At 36.7% G+C, this 15,619-nt stretch overlaps 1 protein-coding gene across 1 annotated transcript in view; it reads left to right on the top strand.

Moving 5' to 3' along the window:
- LOC309667083 (nephrocan-like) overlaps window positions 1-10,759 on the top strand; it is a 28,887-nt gene extending 18,128 nt beyond the window's left edge. Inside the window, exon 3 of the mRNA XM_082475309.1 lies at window positions 7,803-10,759. Within this exon, the coding sequence (XP_082331435.1) occupies window positions 7,803-8,250 (448 nt within the window). The 3' untranslated portion in view covers window positions 8,251-10,759. The remainder of the gene's footprint in view (window positions 1-7,802) is intronic.
- The last annotated feature ends 4,860 nt before the right edge of the window (window positions 10,760-15,619 follow it).

Genomic DNA, 15,619 nt, shown 5'->3' with positions numbered 1-15,619 from the left:
AGGGGCGGGTAATGTAGTAAGACATTTATATTTTTAAAAAGAATTGAAGTAGTATTTATGGGAAAAAAATCAAAACTCGGTAATCTAACATTGTTTTTATTTTGAATTATGTATTGGGAGCCTCATGTTCTTCTCAGTGCTGTGATTTTTAAAAGGCTTAAGGGATGCTGCTTATTTCTCTGGGTGTCTGTCTGTGAGTGTGTGAGACAATTTGTGTCCGTCTTACTTTCTGTTTTTGGTTGTTTCTTCTGTTCTCTTTCTCTCTCACACAAACACACACACCCTCATACTCTGACAATTTCTCTTCCAAATATCCCTCCTTCTATACCCAACCCACTGTACCTGTTCCCCCTAACCAGTCATAATCTATAACTAATGTACATGCTTACATTAATTGATCCTATTTATTTAAACTTTATCACATGTTCCACATTTTAAAGTAGAATTAAAAAACAGTAGAATAAGTACTATTATTCTCCTAAAAAAGATATTATGTTGTTTATTAAACGTGTCTATCAGTGGATTCTTTTTCCTTTCAGCACTTTATAGAAAAAGAGGCTTCCTGCCCTATTATTATTATCAAACTTCTCATAATTAATGTACCAGCTTCTGGCTTCTGTAGAATCCTGTGGCGCTTGATTTACTTATTATCAGTGTTCATTATGATAATTTTTCTTATCAATGAGAAAGGAAAAAATTATCTGATATGGACAGATGTTCATTTTTTTTGCACTGTACCCAATGCAAAACATCGAAAGGTGATTTTTCAAACTGAAATCAGTATTTTAAATTATATATTGAGGATGATTTGAAAGTAATCAATTTCTCTTAATGCCTAAGCATGTGCATACAATTAATTTAATTCAACAAGTATGTTTTGAGCATTCACCACGTGCCAGGTACTTTACCAGGCACTTGGGATACATCAGTGTAATAAAAGAGATAAAACTTCTTGTTCGGTACAGCTTAAATTCTAGCAGGGAAAGAGTGACAACATAATATGTAAGTAAAGTATATAATATTTAGATAGTGTTAGGTGTTATAATTAACAACAAAAAGGGGCAGGATTACCATGTTCAGGACTACAGTGAATGAGGGTGGCTGGTTGCAATTTTCAATAAGGTAAGCATGGTAACCCTCCTGAAAAGGAAAGCTCTGAGCAAAGACTGGAAGGAGGTGAGGGATGTAGTTGTGAAGCTGTCTGGGGAAAAAAGTGTTCTAGACAGAACAGCCCTGAAGGCAAGAACATGCGGGCAGTATTTCAGGACTCTAATTCTTGTTGTTATTTAAATAATTTCTCTACTATGTTCAAGCCTTAATTTCTATTACTGCATGCTCCTCCTCCAAACAAAAAATCGTGTATAAAATAAAAACTCATCAAACAGGTTAGGGAGTGACTGTATCACATAAGGATTCTCAGCAGGCTATGACAGCCATGGGCAAAACTGTGAACTCGGTGGGCTTTTCTATTCGGGTGACCTTTAGAAAGCATTTGGTGAAGTAATCCTGCTAAGTTTAATGAGTGAAAAATAGCTTAATTATTTACTCCTGCCAGGGTATTTGTGTTTTAATAAGTGACTACAGAAAGCACAAAGTTTTTACCCAACAGAGTGTATAATGGAATTGCAAGCCTGAGCTAACTCTAATTTTCAAGTCTGGCTTTACGATGGAATTATCTGGAGAACTTTTAAAAAGCCTCCTCATGCCTAGACCTCATTTCAAACCAATTAAATCAGACACCCTAGGGTTGTGGCCCAGGCATCGGTATTTTTTAAAAGCTCCCCAGATGAATTTAATGTGTAGCCAGGTTTGAGAACTACTGGGAAAGGACAATGGGGCAAGAAACAAGATACCAGGGGTCTTTTCCTATGAGGCTTAAATGAAACAACACAACTGTCTGCTTTGTCAAAGAACCTGGCCTGTTATGAGAGCAATGTTCCTGTAGAGAGTGATTTTTAAATTCCCCATCACGACCACCGCTTCCAAAACCCCCATTCCCCAACTTTTCTTTAAATTGGAAAGTGGGAAGGACCCAAAAAATTTTTCCAGTGGTTTTCCTCCCATGAAGAATTAAAACACAATACTATCTATTCCTTATATTTGAATTTTGAGACTTTTATTTATGAGCTTTAAACATTACACTCTTTCTTTTTATTTGAATGCATCTTATTCATACACAAAACTACACTTTAAAATTCAGTGTTCTATAAATAAACTGTAAACACAGGCAACCTATCTGTGCTAGTTGCTAACCTAACCTAACCTAACCTGTTAGTCGCTCGTTGTGTATCCTATCACAAACTGTTTCCACAAATCCCTTCCTCTGTCTACCATCCTGCAATCTACATTTCATCAGGAAAATAATGGTATATGGTTTTAGGTACGCACGAATTAAAATATCTACCCCATTTGCCTAAATATGCTAACTGAGACAGAAACAATACCTAACATTTATTAAGTGCTTACTAAGCTCAGCAGTGAATGAATATACATGTTATTCCCTGTTACTCCTTACAACAATTCTGTGAAGGTAGGTACATTGTTTTACCTATTATTTTACAGATTAGAAATTAAGGTTAAGAGGTATCAAGAAACTTGCTGGAAGTCATACGGTCAATAAATTTTGGAGTCAGGGTTAAACACAGTCTAACCCCAGGGCTAGACTGTCTAACCCCAGGGCCTGGGAATTTTAGGCACTGCACCCTCACCAGCCTCTGAGGTTTACTCTGCTATCAACAATACACTCCACTACTTAGAATTTAGTCTACCCAAGACCTGGGTCTTGCTTCTTGCTGCTTCTCATTTCACCAAGCTGCAGCTCGGGGAACAAATATAAGTTACATCACCCCTTCTTTGTTCACAATTTGGATAATTCAAATCCAGAATAGCTTTCTACGACCTGATGAAGCCAGTCAGCATTTTCTCTTACTCAAGTGCCATCTACAGACAAAATGGGGGTGTGCCCCTTTTTTACTCTAAAAAGCGACACTGCTGAAAGAACAAATAGCATTTCTAGACATATGTTTGTCTTAAAATCAGGGCTACCTTTTTTTATAAATCAGACTTATAAAGATAAATTATATCAGAGCAATAAATGACTACCCAAAGGCCACAGAAGGAGGAAATTAGTGATCTCTCTTACAGTGCCATTTTGGTTATCCATAGAAACATGAAAGAAAAAAAAAAAGGTACTCCTAAGACCAGGTACAGTTTTTGGCTGCCCAGCCCAGAACTGAATAACTGTATTTGTTTAAAAGAAAGCTTGGCTTGCTCATTTTCGTTACTAACATTTTTATGTAACTTCTGTGTACTGAGCACGTTCATCTATATAGCGGAAAATCAGAAGCTTTAAAGAGCTAAATAACTTACCTAAAGTCACATGCTGGTGAATAGAATAGCCAAAGTTAGAACTCGAGTCTTAATAAGTAGACTTGACTCTTTGGTTTACTCTGCCGTATCTTTCCTCAGCTGTGTTCCCTGTACTCTCAATAGTTACAGAGTCTCGCTTACTGCCTCACCACCTATTAACAGGCCATTTTTCCTTGAAAAAGAAAAAAGCTATGCACAAGAGATTTTCTGTATAACTTTTAGAGATGTACCTTGTATAAGCTGGTGTGTACACAAAATTACATTGTCTTAGGGATTAACTTCAAATTCAATTTAAACTGTGGATACCAGTTTGAAAATTGTTAGTGGTATTCACAGTAAACCGACTGAGAGAAATGTCTTTGCACAAGCTTTTACCAAACTGCTAAAATGTGTGAAGTGATTTTCCCTGGTAAATTAATCTGCTTTGTTAGGTAAATTTAATTCCAACAAAAAGGAAGCACTTTAAACAAATAAGACTTTAAAATACTCAAAAGCACAAGTACTTATGTATGTATATGTATTATATGGTTTAGGAGAGGAAAACAGATATAAAATACATGAACATAAATATATATAAATATAAAATGTAAGTGTCAAAGAAAAAAACAAGGGCAAAATTTATGCTAAGTGCCAATAACCTAAAAGATTAATGTTTCAGAATGAAATTCATATAAGAATAATACTATAACAAACAAAAGGTAATATTGTCATAAAATATGGTTAAATTCATTTGTTTTTTTCTCTTTGACATAGCAATCATATGACGGGGACCACCACAAAAATATTCACTAAATACTAAAAAGAATGAAATGTACATCTAATATGTTCACACTGTATGAAGATAGCATTCAGATGGTATTTCAAGGGACTTTTTTTCCTATAAAGCTTTCTCACTTCTTGTACTTCACAAAGAGAATAGCACTTAATATAAAGTTGTTGACTAGCAGAAAGATTTTCAGTTCACAATTGTCACTACGGACCCAGGGATCTTAACTCATTCAGTGTGTTATGATCATTTATAGTTGCTAGTCTCTTTTGGTACTCAAATTTCCCCAAATTTGGCTAGTGGGAGCCCCTCCAAGCTGGTTCCTATGTTCATGAGACATGATTCCATTACCTCTCTTTTTAAAAAATTGTGGTAAAATACACATAACATAAAATTTATGTTACAATTAATAATTTTTACATGTACAATTCAATATTGTTAAGTATCTTCACATTGTTGTGCAACCAGCCTCCAGAACATCTTTTTTCATCTTGCAAAACTGAAACTCTGCACCCATTAAACAACTCCTCATTTCCCTCCTTCCCTCACCCCCTGACAACCACCATTCTACTTCCTGTTTCTATGAATCTGACTACTCTAGATATCTTATGTAAGTGGAATCATACAGTAGTTATCTTTTTGTGACAGGCTTTTTCCACTTAGCATAATATCCTTATTCATGTTGTAGCATGGTCAGAATTTCCTTCCTTTCAAGGCTGAATAACATTCCATTGTACGTACTTGTATTTTGTATTTTGCTTATTCATTCATCCATCAGTGGACACTTGGATTGCTTCCACATTTTAACTACTGTGAATTCAATATGGGAGTATAACATGGGTGTATAAATATCTCTTTGAGACCTTGCTTTCAATTCTTTTGAGTATATACGCAGAAGTGCAATTGCTGGATCATATGCAAGTATAGTCTTAATTTTGGGGGGAACCACCCATACTGTGTTCCATATTGACTGTACCATTTTACACGCCTATCAACAGGGCACAAAGTTTCCAATTTCTCCACATTCTTGTTAACACTTGTTATTTTCTGGATTTTTGATAGCAACCATCATGATAGGTGTTCCACTAATCTTTGAACACTTCATTGCATTCCAATTCAGACATTCCAGCTTACCTTGCCCAGACATGGAATTAGCCATTTTTCCAAGAAGTCTTGCTTCTTTTTTTTTTTTTAATTTTATCGAAGTATAGTTGATTTACAATGTTGTGTTAATTTCTGCTGTCCTGCAAAGTGATTCAGTTATACATACATATATTCCTTTCCATATTTTTTCCATTATAGTTTATTACAGGATATTGATTACAGTTCCCTATGCTGAACAGTAGGACCTTGTTGTTTATTGAAGCCTTGCTTCTTTTAAGTAGAGACTGGAATTCTGAAACTAAGATCTGTGTGGTCAGTGAGCTTATGCTATTGGGATCACATTGCTACTAGTGTGTAATATTGCTTTTAGGTCCTTTCAGTATACAGAGGTAGAAAATATATATTTTTTAAAATCATAAATTCACATCAGTATTTCCAATTCATATTAACATTAGAGAGAGTTTTTTCTTCTCTTATTTTATATTTGTATCTTTTTCTCTTACAATGAAAATCTTGGTTCCTAATAAGATTAATATATTTACTTATTTTCTTTATCTTACAGTATTCATTAAAAAGTTTCAAAATTGTATTACTAAGAGTAATATTAACAATAAATATACTGCGAGAAATTTCTTTGCAGATCCTTTTGTCTTTAGAGTCTAAGGCTTAGCTATCTCTACTAATGCTATTCAGAGTACTTTTTCTTTATTTTATATGGTTACGTTACCAACATAAACATTTGATTAGTTAATTAGATTTGTTTGTTTTGGCTTGTGTTCAATTTTAGGGCTTGGTTTTGTTTTTATTTGTTTTACATAAAACGTTAACATGATTCAAAAGTTAAAACCATATGGAACCAAACACTCCCTATAAGTAACTATTTTAATTCACTTCTGGTTTATCTTTTTTTTTTTTTTCAAAAACAAGCAAAATGTGTACATGTATTTTTATTTCCCTCTTACACAAAAACTAAGATACTACATACACTATTCCACTTCTTGTTTTTTTTCCTTTTAACAATACTTTCTAGAAATCATTTTATGGGTAATTCATAGAGACCAGCCTCTTTCTTTTTCAAGGCTGCATAGTAGTTCTTTACTGTTGTACTGGGTTGTTTACAGTCTTTTGCTATTATAAATAATACCATAAGAAATACACATGTGCTGTTTTATGTTTGTGGATATAAAATACAGATATGTTTCTGGATATAAAATATCACATCTTCAGAGATTTTACCTAGAAATGAAATTGCTGGGTCGAAGGGTAAATGTACATGTTATTTTGTTAGGCTTTGCTAAATTCTCCACAGGAGCCGTGCCATTTTCAGCTCCCACCAAGCTATGTATGAGATTGTCTGCTTCTTCATGGCTTTGCCCACAGAATGTATGGCTAAGGATTAAGATTTTTTACCAATCTGATAGGTGAGAAATGGAATCTCTGTGTGGTTTTATTCTTCATTTCTCTATTCTGAGTATGGCTGAAGACTTAAAGCCTTTGCTTTTATGTGGATTTCCATTCATACTTTTTGCCCACTTTCAGACTTATTTTAAAACCTTTTCTTCTCAACTTGTAAGAGTCCTTTACATATTAGGGAGATTGGCTCATTGTCTGGGATATAAAGTGCAGATATTTCCCCCAGTTTATCATTTGTCTTTTGACTTTGCATATATCTTTTGCCATACACAATTTCTTTTTCTATTATTTTTAATGTAGTTGATTTAGTGATCTTTTATAGTCTCTGGATTTTTAAGCCATAGTCAGAAGAGCTTTTTTATAGAACTGGTATTTTTAAAATTATTTGAAAATATGATTTTTATGATCACATAATAGTCCATTATCTCTTAATTTCCATATTAGTGGACATTAGCCCTTTATCATTTTTTTGCTGTTATAAATATGATCAAATATGTGACAAACATATTTTTAAATAAATCTCTATTCACTTCTCCTATTATCTCCTACGCTGAAAGGCATGACGTTATTTAAATTCGATACATGTTACCAAATTGTTTCCAAAATGGTACCAGTTTATACTCCCACTAGCAGAGTTTAAGTTCTTACCTCTCTACACCCTCATCAGAAATAAATTTTGAAATTTAAATTCAAAATGATGCTCTAATTTCTAATTTCTCACATTGCATCATTTTTCATTACCTTTTATATTCATGAAGAACAACCCTTTTCATATTTTTATTCAATATTTTTACCTTTCCTATAAATTATTGATTCATGGCATCTGCCAACTAAAAAGTTGGAAACTTACTATTTTTCTTATCAATTTGTTACATGATCCAATTTGAAACAAAAAATTGAAGAGTTTTATGGCTAGGAACCAGAAAAATCAGAGGGCTAGAAAATAAGACCTATGAGAAAGTGTTAAAGACCTGTAGATTAGACTGAGGTTTGCACTTTTAATTAACTTTACAAAATAAAGCTTGTTTTCTAGCTTCAGAGGGAACAGAATGGTACAGAAAAGGTGGGTGTTGCTCAATCTGAGTTGCCTAGGCAGTTATGGAATGATGGTCACAGCCTCCTCTCACATCCTGTTTCCATGCTTTTGCAGGCTCCCGGCAACCTTAGCAAGGCTGGACCTAAAAGGCAACGCCATCCAGGATATTGCTGAGAGGGAGCTCAAGGATCTGAAGCAGCTTCAGGTTCTAAACCTCAGGAACAACAAGATCTCTGCCTTAGACCTCAAAGCCTTGGAGGTGTTGCCTCGCCTCAGGCACCTGTATCTGGATGGAAATCCGTGGAATTGCACCTGCAGTCTCCTGAGAGCCAGGGAGGTCCTGAAGGCCAAGGGCACAGATGTGAGGGGAGGACAATGTGCAGCACCAGCTGAACGACAAGGGGAGAGCTGGATGTCTTCCAAGAAGATAATGAGGCAATGTGAGCATCACTTGCATCTGACCGAGAAAAGCAAAGAGACCAAAAAGAAACCAAAGCCTGAAGAGCACTCCAGCATCAGAATCAATGTGGATGATGATTATTATGATTATGAGATAGATTAAGGATGAGCTTAGTTTACAGTTTAGAAAAAGGTTTTGTTTCTTTCTTTTTTTAAAATAGACTTCATCTTTAGGGCAGTTTTAGGTTCAGAGCAGAATTGAGAGGAAGGTACATAGATTTCCTATATACCTCCTACCCCTACACAAACATAGCCTCCCCCATTACAACATGTCCCACCAGAATGGAACATTTGTTACAGTTGATGAATCTCTATTGACAGGTCATAATCACCTAAAGTCCATAGTTTACATTAGGGTTCACTCTTGGTGTTATACATACTCTGGGTTTGGACAAATATATAATGACATGTATTTACCACTATAATATCACACAGAGTAGTTTCACTGTCCTAAAGATCCTCTGTGCTCCAGAAAAAAAGGTTTTTTAATGTTCAATATCTTAAGTAGAAATATATAATACATTTAGATATACAAGATTCTTTTTATACGTTTTTCTCTTTCTTTTTAAGAATGAAGTGAGGGTTAAGACAAGTAGAGGTGGGGGGGAGGGAAGTAGAAAGGAATGATCAGAAGATGTAAGATTCCTTCCATGTTAAAAGTAATTTGTTTGTATTTTATACTGAAACCTAGACAAATAGTAATGCCCAATAAAATCTCTAACTAACTTCCTGCAAATAGAGTAGTTCATTTTATCAAATAAAAAGTGATGATTTTGTGTATGAAGCTGGTACCTATAGACCTGCACTACAGGCTTTTGTTTATAAGTAATAAAAACTGACTCCAACTTAAGCAAGAAAGAATTTATTGGAAAGGTTGGGAATAGCTCACAGAATCAAAGGAAAATCTGGAGAATCTGGAAAGGATGGGGATCAGATCTGCTCCTGGGCCCCAGGCAGAAGACCATTAATGAAGAGTCCCTAAGCTTCTTCAGGGTTCTCTCTGCAGAATGAAGTGTTTCCACTATTAGCAGTGTTAGCTTCCCTCTTCTCAAGAGTCACACCCCCAGAGGGAGAGACTAATTGTTCCAGCTTGAGTCACATGTTTGCCTTTGGCTAAGGGACAGTAGCCAAGGCTACTCTTTGACAGTCTCACCAAGACCAAAGGGAAACCAGAAAGGGAAATGTAAACTGGCACTGAAATTACCACAGATGTCCCTACAATAGCCTTCCTGAAAAGAGCTGTGCTTTAGTTACATTCAGTTTTCTCCGAGGACCACAATCCCTGCAGTGCCTTTCTTTTGATTAACTGCATGCTTTTGAGAGCTGCCTGATTGGGGATAGAGGTGTGACTGTAGAATAATTTTTTTTTCCTCTCTATCAATCTACTTGTGAAAATCATCTACTTGCAAATAAATCTAAAACCCCATCCAAATCAGTTGCTCTTCTAATTACTAAGATTTATCAGCTGTAGTATTTTACAAGGCTTTTCATCAAAATACCCCCAATGGCAGAGAAAGAAACAGTAGAGATTTGAGTGGATGAGCAATGATGCCCATCAGAAGCTAAAACTTTCTCCAGAGTGCCATGTTTTAGCTTAAACTTTTGTGCAAATTTTACATTACTTGCTTTATGTCCATATTTTCTTCTCCCCAAACCTTTATAACATTGATATTCCTTGGAGAAAAGCCTGTTAATAGTGTGGTTTCTAGTACTTCCTGGCACATTGACAGGTATCCCAAGTATATATGCACAGATGCGCAGAAATAAGGGAACTCATATGATTTTCCTTGCTATTGTGTGGGGCTTCAATTCTTCTAATGTGTTAGACCACAGTTCTCTCTAACAAAGATTAATGATGCTTGATGTGTAATCATTTACACCCACTGACATTGCCTGGATATTTATAATCAGAATTCTCAAGCTGTGAGTGCCTTGAGACAGAATCTAGTCTTTTACAGGCGAGGGAGCTCAGGCTTATAGGGGTGAAGTGACTGTCAGGTTCACACATATAGGAAGTGGCAGAACCAGAACTGATTGCACCTGGATCAATCAATGTTTGATTTTGGTCCAGTACTCTTTCTACGATAGCATTCAAAGCTACGTAAGATTCTCTTAGCACATTCTACTCACAAACAATGTCTAGAATGGTAATAGGTTCAATAAAGTATTTGTATTCATCTGCTTGGGCAGCCATAACAAAATGCCACAGGCTGGGTAACTTAAACAACAGAAAATCAGTTCTGGAGGCTAGAAGCCCAAGATCAAGGTGCTGTAAGGGCTGGATTTTGGTGAGGCCTCTCTTCCTGATTTGCAGAGAACTGCCTCCTCACCGTGTCCACACGTGGCCTCTTGTCTGTGTGCACACACATAGAAAGAGGACATATCTCTGGTATCTCTTCTTCTTATGACACCAGTCCTATTAGATTAGGGCCCCACACTTTTGACCTCACTTAACATTCATTACCTCCCTAGTGGTCTTATCTACAAATACAATCACATTGGAGGTTAAGGCTTAACATATGAAGGAATCTTGGTGGGCACAATTCAGTCCGTAACAGTTTCTTTCCTTCCTTCCTTCCTTCCTTCCTTTTCTTTCTTTCTCTCTCTCTCCCCCCTCCCTCCCTCCCTCTCTCCCTTTCTTTCTTTCTTTTTCTTTCTTTCTCTTTCTTCCTTCCTTTCTCTCTTCCTTCCTCCCTTCCTTCCTTCCTTGCCTCCCTCCATCTTTCTTTCTTCCCCTTTCTTTCTCTCTTTCTTTCTTTCTCTACCCATTTATCTCAATTTCTGGCTCTTGATTTAAGTTTTTTGATGAATTTACAAAAAAAAGAAAAAAGAAAAAGATAAAAGGTGGAAAGGACAAAGAAAGGGATAAGGAAATTTTAAGGCCCAATTATTATATTTTGACGCTTATGAAGAGATTTTTAAAAATCAGATAATTAGCTATTAATCATGCAAAACAGCTAGAGACCAGGGTTGAGATACAGGACAAGTGAAATTTGGAAGGGAGAAAAAAGTATGGAATATGAGATACTGATTCACAATCCTGGAAGGTGGGTGTAGGTTGAGTGTCACTGGAGTTGGAGAAGGGGCAGTCACCTGGGCACAAGAGTACACTTAATGCCTGAGAAAAGGGTTACTTGGTAAGTAAAGAAAAGGGTAAACTGTCAGACACCAGTTTTCCTTCTGTTAACTTCCAGTGCCTCTGTTTCTTCATCTGTAAAATGGGTATTACATACTACCTCCCAGAGATAATTCTTTTGAATTAAACCTATATGGAAGAAAGTCATTTTCCTAACTACCCAATAATTTGCAAACCTGCCTCTCTCCCCAGATGGAGACCTTGCTCTATACCCCAGGTGCCAATCATATGATGGCATCTGTAAATGGCACCTGCTAGGGTTATACAGTGGCCAGCATGTGTCCATACTAAAGCCCTTCTCTTCCCTCACTGGGTCCTCCCAACAATTCAAATCATGCCTGTTTAGTCCTGCCAAGTGTCAGAGCCGAGCCACTCACTGCCTGGTCACACACTTCCTACTGGCTGCTCCCTTGGTAATACAAATCCTGGTTGAAGACTTTAAATTGTGCCTGGTAAGGGCTTGATTGTTCTCAGATAAAAGACCAGTCTCCCGCTCAGCCCTTGGGGAAGGCGGTGACAACTTCATCACAGTTTGGAACCCCAGAAGGAATAACTGAACTGAGTAAATCTGAAAAGAAGGCACTGGTGCTCCTTTCTGGCACATGCTCACATGGTCACATGCGAATATACTGCTTTTTTTTTTTTCCCAATTTTGATGACTTATTTATTTACTTAAAGATTGTTCTATAGCCATGTTCTTTTTTTTTTTTTTTTCCCCCGAATATACTGCTTTTACCAGAGCTGATATTTTCATTCAGGAGCATTTTTAGTTTCTACTCAGAATTGCTTAGAATTTATAAACTTTAAACAGTTTTTCCTTACAGACTTTATAAATTTCTTTTATGCCATACATGCAACAGCAGGAAAGTGTAAACTTGTCTTCTTTGGATCTGTAGGCTTTCTGCTAATGCCTTGGCAACGGGGTTCACACGTCTTCTCAAAGATCTCTGCTTGGTTGCACCTGTGAATGCCTCCCTCACTTCAGAGGGAGGAGGTTCATGGATGTCCTGGTTTTAGATGGGAACTATGTCTTCAAGGCTGATGCTGGGAAAATGCTCCTTCCTCTGAAGGAGTACTTTTTTTTTTTCCTCTACAGTTTTTTAAATTTTATTTATTTGTTTATTTATTTATTTATGGCTGTGTTGGGTCTTCGTTTCTGTGCGAGGGCTGTCTCTAGTTGCGGCAAGCGGGGGCCACTCTTCATCGCGGTGCGCGGGCCTCTCACTATCGCGGCCTCTCTGGCTGCGGAGCACAGGCTCCAGACGCGCAGGCTCAGTAGTTGTGGCTCACGGGCCTAGTCGCTCCGCGGCATGTGGGATTTTCCCAGACCAGGGCTCGAACCCGTGTCCCCTGCATTGGCAGGCAGATTCTCAACCACTGCGCCACCAGGGAAGCCCCTATAGTTTGTTTTTTGTTTTTTTTTTTACTAGATCCCATCATCAAAAAACGCTCTGGTATCGAGGCTATAGCCCAAAATTCTCCTTTTTCTAAAACAGTTATTCATATATATGTGTGTGTGTGTGTGTGTGTGTGTGTGTGTGTGTGTGTGTGTGTAAGGGGTGAAGGTTGGATGAGGGGGGGGTCTGTTGACATTTAACTGTTTCATGCCTTTTATATATAGGTAATATAGAATTCACCAGCCCTGAGAAACTGAATAATAATAACGATTTTTGTTAAGTTCTAGTTTGCCAGGGGTCATGGTTCAGTTATGTCATTCATCACTTGGTTAATTAGATATTTTTCTCTTAGCTAAATTTGTTTAAACAAATATGTACCCAAATGAAATAATTACTATCTTTACAAGTCAGCCAGAAACTTGATGTTTTTGCATCATATAATTGTGCAGTGAATGCTAAAAATTGGATTTTTGCCAGATGATCAGTCTGAAACCTCAGGGAATGGTAAAAGTGTCCAAAAGCACAGTTTTATGAGAATAAACTTTGTGGAACTGCTGTCATTCCAGTAATAATAATGGCTCATCTTAACATTTTGATTAAGGAACATTAGTAGCACTATCTCTGAGCCCTGGGTTTGCCTGTATTCTGGATAGTATCTGGTTTTGACGGGGAATAACTGCTATGATGGATTCCCCTATCTTTTTTTCTAAGTCAAAATATTGTTTCTAATATTCTCTGTAAGCTTTCACGAAACACTGTTTTTAGGAATCCAGTAGAAAGGGTTTGATTTAATAGCCATTATTCAACGTTCAAGACAGTAAGTGACAATTGCCTTTAGAGTGAGCCCAATCTATCTTAGTTTCCAGAAAATACTTAATATAGTCCTTCCTTCCCCGCCCTTCTCTCCCCACAACACAAACCCTCACAAGCTCCCCGACCCAGCGTTGGATCATTGTTATTCAGGCTTATAGTACTCATTTCTGCTTTAGAACTTATCAACCACTTTTTTCTTTTTTAAGAAATCACAAGTGCCACTGAAAATACTACTGTCTAAATAGACAAAATATAGTCCATGTATCATATGAAAAGTAGCTCATGATAATTATTCATTTGGAAATGGAATGGAATTCCAAAATAAGATCCCTGTGTTACAGACTATGTGTATTTTTTTTAATTAAAAAAAAAATTTAAAGGTTACTTTCCATTTACAGGTATTAAAAAATATTGGCTAGGGCTTCCCTGGTGGCGCAGTGGTTGAGAATCTGCCTGCCAATGCAGGGGACACGGGTTCGAGCCCTGGTCTGGGAAGATCCCACATGCCGCGGAGCAATTGGGCCCGTGAGCCACAACTACTGAGCCTGCGCGTCTGGAGCCTGTGCTCCGCAACAAGAGAGGCCACAAAAAGAGAGGTTGTGACAGTGAGAGGCCCGCGCACCGTGATGAAGAGTGGCCCCCCGCTCGCCGCAACTAGAGAAAGCCCTCGCACAGAAACGAAGACCCAACACAGCCAAAAATAAATAAATAAATAAATAAATAAATAAATTTATTTAAAAAAAAAAAAAAATTGGCTATATTCCCCGAGTTGTACAATACATCCTTGAACCTATCTTACTGCTCAGCCATAAAGAAGTTCAAAGTTTTGCCATTTGCAGCAACATGGGTGGACTTGGAGGGCATTACAGTGTAATAAGTCAGACAGAGAATGATAAATACTGTATGATATCACTTATACGTGGAATCTAAAAATTACAACAAACTAGTGACTATAACAAAAAAGCAGACTCAGAAATAGAGAGCAAACTCGTGGTTACCAGTGGGAGTGGGGGGAAGGGCAGTATAGGGGTGGGAGAGTGAGAGGTACAGACTTTTGAGTGTAAGACAGGCTATGTGTATTTTTAATTATAACGGATACCAACAGATTATTTTACAAAGATTATTTCCTTCGAATGTTGTATAAGCTTATCAGCAATGTTTATAGATACTTGTTTCTAAACAAGCATCAGCATTTAGCCTCAGTCTTTATATTTTGCCCATCTGACTGGTGAAAAAACTGTATCTCATTGTTTTGATTTTCACTTTCCCGACTACTAGTGAGGTTGAGCATGTTTTTTATATATTTGTTTGCCTTTACGTTTCCTCTTCTGTTTATGACCTGTTCATATACTTTGCTCATTTTAAAAAATTCAGTTCTTTTTTTTTGTCTAAAAATCAATGTGTAGGGTTTCTTTGTATAGTAGGGATATTATCTCTATTTTGTCAGCTATATTACTCATATTTTCTCCCAGACCATCATTTTTCTTTCAGCTTGGTTTATGATGTCTTTTGCCTTACAGAAAATTTTAAACTTTAGTCAAATCAGCCAATCTTTTATGTATAAAGTATAAACATGTATGTATATATACATACACTAAAATATATTTTAGTGTATTTATATATGTGTGTGTTTATGTAATATATTGTATATATGCATATATATAGTGTGTATATATAAGACATGTATTATCTCTGTGGTATAGATATACCTGTTACTATGAAACATAGTGACCTATGTTTCAGTTTTCTATGTTACTTAGAAGTTATCTATGGAACTTCTATAAATTAATCAATTAACCTGATTTAATATTATTTCCAACAGTTAAAGTTAACTCAAGATCTTGGAGATTCTATTTAAAATGACACACTACAGATCATAATTAACGCTGACATAAAAAATCCATCAGAATTTATATACGGTTGATCCTTGAACAGTGGGGGTCCCGCTTACATGAGGATTTTCTCAGTAAATAATACAGTGCTACATGGTTGATAGTTGGTTGAATCCACCGATGTGGAACTGTGGAACCAGAAAGCCAGTGATGAGACTTGAGCATCGTCAGATTTTGGTTTCCTTGGTGGGTCCTGGAACCAATCCCCTTTGGAGAGTGAGGGATGACTATAGT

This window comes from Balaenoptera physalus (assembly GCF_965194825.1).
Source record: "Balaenoptera physalus genome assembly, chromosome: 9".
In the NCBI taxonomy this organism is placed as follows: domain Eukaryota; kingdom Metazoa; phylum Chordata; class Mammalia; order Artiodactyla; family Balaenopteridae; genus Balaenoptera; species Balaenoptera physalus.
This window is presented reverse-complemented; position numbering and strand designations above follow the sequence as displayed.